This window comes from Oncorhynchus mykiss, chromosome 2 (assembly GCF_013265735.2).
Source record: "Oncorhynchus mykiss isolate Arlee chromosome 2, USDA_OmykA_1.1, whole genome shotgun sequence".
Taxonomy (NCBI): domain Eukaryota; kingdom Metazoa; phylum Chordata; class Actinopteri; order Salmoniformes; family Salmonidae; genus Oncorhynchus; species Oncorhynchus mykiss.
In genome coordinates this window covers 33,872,727-33,880,108 of record NC_048566.1, presented here as the reverse complement: position 1 = coordinate 33,880,108, position 7,382 = coordinate 33,872,727, and the positions used below count along the sequence as shown (strand labels likewise).

Below are 7,382 nucleotides of genomic sequence, written 5' to 3'. Positions count from 1 at the left end.
ATCTTCATGATCGTTTAATGTGATTGAGGAAAATAATAAGGGTTATATAATGCTGTCACGTGAAAATTTTGATAGAGAAAATTACGAGCAGCATTCCTTGCATTTCATCAAACATCAAATAATGTCCTGATTCAACTTAAAGTTAAATGTGTTGAGGTATTACTGTTCTGTATAACCACATTACTGTGTAGTTTTTTTGCAGAAATTTAAGTATCAAAATGTTCACTGTTACAGTAACTGATGGAAATATTGCCTTCTCAAAATGTAGAAGATATTCTTATTCAACTTGCATGCAAATCAAATACGGATTTTTTGGGAGGTCAAATTGGTATGAAGACATTGAAATCAATGAAAGGGAACAAAATAAATTGCTCTGCTTCCAACTATCATTAGTTACTATAGGTTAGACACCTTATGTTACCCCCAGAATAAGAATAATGTTTTAAGGTTTTAACTGTACCTTAGACCTACAGTGATAATTAAGAAATTATTAGTGACAGTTAGTATTTTTCAAATGAACTGACTTCACCAGAAGTACAGTAGATCGATCAACCAGGTGTATATGTTTTTTTTTTTTCTTCTCATAGACAAGGAAACAACAGAGGAATCATTCAAAGTTATCTTTCAGTGGACCATTTTGAAGAGGCCTGGTGGTTTTAGGTTATTTTGGAGGTGCACAGGCAGAGGGCGGGACACCAGGCGTACACCAAAGAATTGCTGCACCCGGCCTGCTTTTTCATGGCGGCACAGTTGGCATACTTGTTTACGTAAGGACAGGGATTGGCTGAAATGACACATGAGAAGAAACATTGGCAGTCAATTCATTGTATATTGACAGTTTACATTTGGTGATTATTGTACATTGAACCCGTGTGTGAACATGTTTTTAAAAGGCATCACTAACATTGCTGAGTCATATTGGTAAGATTTTAGACGGCAGGCATGTGTTTTCATCCTGTCTGGTACTTACTGCAAAGCTTATTTTCGCAGGAGTTGGGGCAGTCAGCACATGTGGCTCCTTCCTTGTATGGAGCCACTCCTTTGTAGTTTCCCCTGTTAACCAAAGTATTGAAATGATTCCCGGATGATGCCTGCCTTCCACTACCAGTTACAGTAAATAGGGTGAAATTGTACACAGGTGTTAGGTGCATTTTGGGTGTGATTGGTGCAACATACGCTCTGTAGTATTGGCATCCATAGAAGTAGACTGAGCCAGGACACAAGGCCACACCACAGCCAACCTTGTACGAACTGTTCCAAACCACCTATATGAAAGGAAACGCAGTTTAGTGTTATCAGAGTTTCATTGGCAAATATCCATAATGACACTTGTCGGTAACTACGCACCTCTTGGTCACATGAACATATTTAGCAGATGTTATTGCAGGTGTAAATTAATGGTCCATAACAATATACAGTACCGGTATACAAAATGTTAAGAACGAAGAACACCTGCTCTTTCCATGACATAGACTGACCAGGTGAATCCAGGTGAAAGCTATGATCCCTTATTCATGTCACTTGTTAAATCCGCTTCAATCAGCGTAGATGAAGGGAAGGAGACCGGTTAAAGAAAGATTTTTAAGCCCTGAGACAATTGAGACATGGATTGTGTATGTGTGCCATTCAGAGGGTGAATGGGAAAGAGTCTTTGAATGGGCTATGGTAGTAGGTGCCAGATGCACCAGTTTGTGGGGGGGGCAACTCAATATTAGGAATGTTTGGTATACTCAGTGTATGTACAATACAATGACTGAAATTGCTACCAAAATAAATGTCAATGAGTTAGTAATCTATTTTGTAAGTATACTCCTTTGGTGTCAACAAGTATATGCAATTAAATATCTCTGAAAATGTATGTGACAGAATATGAACTGTAGTTTTGGTGTGTGTTTCCTATCTGACCCTAATTAGTGGTGGACATGTAAAATGTATAAAAATACAACATAGTCCATTGTGGGTCCTTTTGTACCTAAAGGTCCAGTGTTAAGACTGCATAGTGTTGTTGGTGTGCACTCTGTTTTGGGTGTGGTCGAATCTGTTCAGAGGGTATGTTTATTTCTCTATCGGTGTGCTTAGGGTTGTTGTCCTGTTGGAAGGTGAACCTTTGCTCCAGTCTGAGGTCCTGAGCGCTCTGGAGCAGGCTTTCATCAAGGATCCCATTGTACTTTGCTCCGTTCATCTTTCCTCGATCCTGACTAATCTCCCAGTCCCTGCCACTGAAAAACATAATCACAGCATGATGCTGACACCACCACCATGCTTCACCGTATGGATAGTGCCAGTTTTCCTCCAGATGTGACGCTAGGCATTCAGGCCAAATAGTTCAATCTTGGTTTCATCAGACCAGAGAATCTTGTTTCTCATGGTCTGAGAGTCCTTTAGGTGCCTTTTGGAAAACTCATAGCGGGCTTTCATGTGTCTTTTTATTGAGGAGTGGCCTCTGTCTGGCCACTCTACCATAAAGGCCTTATTGGTGGAGTGCTGCAGAGATAGTTGTCCTTCTGGAAGGTTCTCCCATCTCCACAGAGGAACTCTGGAGCTCTGTCAGAGTGACCATCAGGTTCTTGGTCACCTCTCTGACCATGGCCCTTCTCCCCTGATTGCTCAGTTTGGCCGGGTGGAGAGATCTAGGAGGAGTCTTGGTGGTTCCGAACTTCTTCCATTTAAGAATGATGGAGGCCACTGTGTTCTTGGGGACCTGCAGACATTTTTTGGTACCCTTCCCCAGATCTGTGCCTTGACACAATCCTGTCTCGGGGCTCTCAGACAATTCCTTTGACCTAATGGCTTGGTTTTTACTCTGACATGCACTGTCAACTGTGGGACCTTATATAGACAGGTGTGTGCCTTTCCAAATCATGTCCAATCAATTGAATTTACCACAGGTGGACTCCAATCAAGTTGTAGAAACATCTCAAGGATGATCAATGAAAATTGAGCTCAGGTGCATCCTGTTTTCAAGTCTCATAGCAAAGGGTCTGAATACTTATTCAAATAAGGTATTTCTGTTTTTTGTTTTTAATAAATGTGCAAAAGTTTTCGCTTAGTCATGATGGGGTATTGTGTGTGGAGGAAGTTGTTTTATTTAATCCATTTTAGAATAAGGCTAACAACAATGTGAAAAATGTCAAGGTGTCTGAATACTTTCTGAAGGCACTTCATGTCATAATGTATCTGCACATAAGATGAATATTACCTGTGTGTAGTGGCCGATGGGTTTACCATTGATAGATCCATTGGGATAGGAGTAATCTCTGACCTCACTGTGCCAGGCTGTAACGATTTGAGTCCAATTCCTCGAAGCGGAGGACATGAACAGGTTCTCACCCATTTCATAGTCTGTTCATAAGTAAAGCATGCATGGAAAAGTTTGCTACATACTGTCGGTGGGTAACAATGAAATCAAACTGGAACAATTGACGAAAATGTATTTGAATGCAGGATATAAGATGTCAACAAATATAAGATACCAGGTAAGTTACCATAGTCACTGGTGATAAGAAATCATGACATTCCAAATATATTTCAGCTTAAGATTGCGCTCACATTGATACCATTGCAGCGAAAGTCTTGAGTTGCATGAACCAATCAAATATATTTGTCTTAGTTTGCTCTACAGCAGGGGACGAACAGGAGATGTCAAGGAGAGACAAAGGGGAAAACGTACCGCCAAGCATGCGACTGCTGGGTGGGCCATGAGTCATGGAGCAGGTGTCAACCCAAGCCTGAGCACTGGCCGCTGCCTCCTCGCTCCAGTTCTGCAGATCAGATACAAAAAACTCTAGAATAATGCCATCCACAAGACTGCCATCCACATTCTAGTGTCCAAGGAGTATACCATAGGGCTGCTCTATGAATTACATATCAGGGATTATACTCTTTACGGTGGATTTTGGGGAATACTATGTTGGAAACATTGATTCTGAGGTTGTTACTGATGGAAAGTATATGAATCATGAAAGCGTACCATCTTGAGCATGTCTCTAGCAGTTGGCGTAACCGCTCTCCGGAAGGCGTTGTGCTGGTTAAGGATCTCAGTCTGAACTACTGTGCTGTCTGGGCACATTTCTACACACACACACACACACACACACACACACACACACACACACACACACACACACACACACACACACACACATATTATATTGTGGGATTATATGCACATTACTAACCCCACAGGTAAATTCTTCACTAAACCATAATACAAAGCAACTATTTGCTCCTAATGTATTTTCCAACATCTTGATTATGAGTCCCAAATCAATCCACTTTCTTTTGAAAAACAGCACGTGATGAATTAAACATTGTGTGTAATGACTAAATCCAGTTTAAATAGTTTAGAATCATGTTGGTAGAGGATAGTGAAAGTGCACACCGTTTGCAAAGTCTTCACGTTTTGCTGCATGAAATTGAAAGGGATTAATTGCAGGGGGGGGGGGGGGGGGGGGGGTGTTCTCCTACAGTACAGATCTACTCAACCTACTCCACCTTTCTGAAGTAAAATTAAGTTATAGAAAATGTAAACACACTACAACAAAAAAAACAAAGATGTTTTGTTTTTGCTTATGTCTTCACACCCCAGAGTTAATACTTGGTGGAGCAGCCATTACAGATGTAAATCATTTAGTATAACATTCTACCGACTGTGCACAACTCTTAGGGCAGCATATGCCAATTATTTTTTGTCAGAATTGCTCAAGCGCAGTAAATTTGGTTGGGTATCATTGATGGAAAGCATATTTGAAACCTCTTTTCAAGCAAATTTATGTCAGGACTGAGTCCAGACCACTCGGCGACACAACACCTTTTGGAAATCCATTCGGGTGTGTCTTTGACATAAGGTTAGGTATAATTGTCTCACTGAAAAATACAACTCTATCCCAGGGTTTTCAGAAGACTGAGGAGGGGATTTTTTGGTCAATATTTACCTGGGCTTTGCGGCTTTCATATTTATTTTGAAATTGACAAACTCCCCTGTCCCTGCCGATGACAAGCTTTACCAAAACATGAATCTGCCACCATAATACTAACCCTGAGGTAGTTTTTTTTTCTACAGGAAAATTATAACTATTTTAATGCCAAAGACACGCCTGAATGGCTTTCCAATAGGTGTTTACTTGTTCCTGAATGGTCCAGTCTCAATCCTGAATTAAATCTCCTTAAAAAAGGTTTGAATATTGCTGTCCATCAATGATTCCCAGCCAAAATTACTGAGCTTTAGCAATTCTGACAAAACAATGAATACATGTTGCCGCGTTGTGCGAAGTTGGTCGAATCTTATTCAAAATGATTCAATGCTTTTAAGGGCTGCCAAAGGTGCTTCAACCAAGTATGAACTCTGGGATGTCAAGACATATGCAATCAAGACATTTTCATTTAATTTAGAATTGATTTGGAGAATGTTCTACAACTGTCTTTCACTTTTAAAATCTGGAGTCGGTCGTGTGGCTCTGTTGTGGAACATATGAAAATGAATCGCTTTTTAAATGTTACGGCAGCAAGGGGTGTGTAGACACTGGACACTGTGTTAGAATGTCCGCAAGGCATTGTACTTACGTGACTGTGGGCACAGCAGTAGGAGATGGCCCAAGGGAAAGAATGAAAAGCTTTCAGAGTCAGACCTTTCATAAATACTTTAACATGCAATTGGCCTCACATCTAATGTACTGTTCCATATTACATATGTGGTTTTCTTTTCAGTAATTAGTAGGAGTACTTACCACATTGCACGCAGAGTACACGTCATGCAGTGTCAGGATGCAAACCAATAACGCAAACATTGTGTCTGAAATCCGGGAGAGAGACACTGCACCTATCTAGAATAAGAATCCACATGATCAGAATGGAGTACCTTGCCTTAGTTGACCTGTTGTCAGAACCTTTGCACAACTGTATGAAAGTATTTATTGCATTTTTGTTACTGTATTTTAACACCAACTTTTGTCTTTTCTCACTAACATATTCACATTGATAGCCATAAGCGAAAAATGCACTAAACAATGAAAATAGGCAATCCTTTGAGAATCAAGAGACTAGCCTTTGCACATCACGGAGACTGATGAATTCATATTTTAACTTGCATGTTCTCGAATAGTTAATGCTGCAAAGATCTGTAATTCTTGCAGAGCGAAGAGGCTTACCTGCTCATGGGTCTTCAAGAGGTTGAGTGGCGCTCGGTGCTGTTCTTTTTCCTTTTATAGGGCCAACGCCGGGCTACATTCGTGACTGTGGTAGGCTCACCTTTTTTTTCACTACTAATGATGCAGAGGCTGTCAATATTACACAATAGATGCAGAACAACAATGCATCCAGAAACCAGCATTGAGAAGCTGACAGAGGTAAATATGAATTTGTAAGCGCATGGGGTGTAGTTTCTCCACTCTGCAGCCCTCCACAAAGAAAGGAGAAGCGCTCTGTAAATACTAGTGTAAATAAAATAACAATTATGGATGGCGTTGACTGCATATGAGTGGATGCATTTCTTTGTTTGGAATGATACACCAATTAGGGAGCAAATAGTCTTCCTTGAGTTTGTTCTAGCTTGCACTTTTGTCAGTCAGATTAATTAGCCTTTGAAGACTTTGCCTGTGGGGTCTGCCTAGTCAATGTGTCTGGGTCACAATAATGACTGTTTAGTGTGTATGACCAAATCCTGTTGTATAAATTCAGTTAACAGAAGGATTTATCCTTTGCATAATAACTATCTGCTCTGAGGTCAGAGGCATTTCTTTAAAAATGGAATGCATGACTTGTTGGCAACTGACATAATACAATTGGAAATCATTTTGTACACCTTATCATGATGCAAGGTGACTTTGGGTGTTCAGAAAGGTCCCTAACAAATAAAGTGGAAACCTAGTCAGTTGCAGAACTGAATGCCTTCCGCATTTAAATCAACCAAAAATGTGGGGGGATGCCTTAATCAACATCCACGGCACCCAGGGAACAGTGGGTTAACTGCCTTGCTCAGGACGACAGATTTTTACCTTATCAACTCGGGGACTCATTCCAGAAACCTTTCAGTTACTGGCCTAATGCTGTAACCACTAGGCTACCTGCCACCCTCAATAAGATTATTTGATTATGCTAATGACTTGACTTTATATCAAGATCTCGTTAACTTTGATTAATAAACCAATAAATCACTGAATTGACTGTGTATCATTGCTAATAAACAAATGTCTGTCATAGTCAAGGTGTAATTCGTTTTTTCCAATCCGATTCCCTCTATCCCTAAAAGGCTGAAATTCAGTATGTCTAGAGGGCACATAGAAAGTGGGTAGGTACATTTATGAGAATAGTTTTTTTTAAAAATCTGCAACACACTTAAAATGCAATGAGAGAATATGCTGAAACCAAGCACCCAGGTCATGTCT

The 7,382-nt window shown here is 40.3% G+C and overlaps 1 protein-coding gene across 1 annotated transcript; it reads right to left on the bottom strand.

Annotated features, from left to right (window-relative positions):
- On the bottom strand, positions 1-6,204 carry LOC110487915 (cysteine-rich venom protein TEL1). The gene is made up of 9 exons (XM_021559836.2): positions 6,147-6,204; positions 5,727-5,822; positions 5,563-5,566; positions 3,971-4,071; positions 3,671-3,761; positions 3,200-3,342; positions 1,177-1,265; positions 971-1,053; positions 1-784 (listed from the first exon to the last, which is right to left on the bottom strand). The coding sequence occupies exons 2-9, from the start codon at positions 5,784-5,786 to the stop codon at positions 657-659; spliced, it is 699 nt and encodes a 232-aa protein (XP_021415511.2). The 5' UTR covers positions 5,787-5,822; positions 6,147-6,204; the 3' UTR covers positions 1-656.
- Between the last annotated feature and the right edge of the window lie 1,178 nt (positions 6,205-7,382).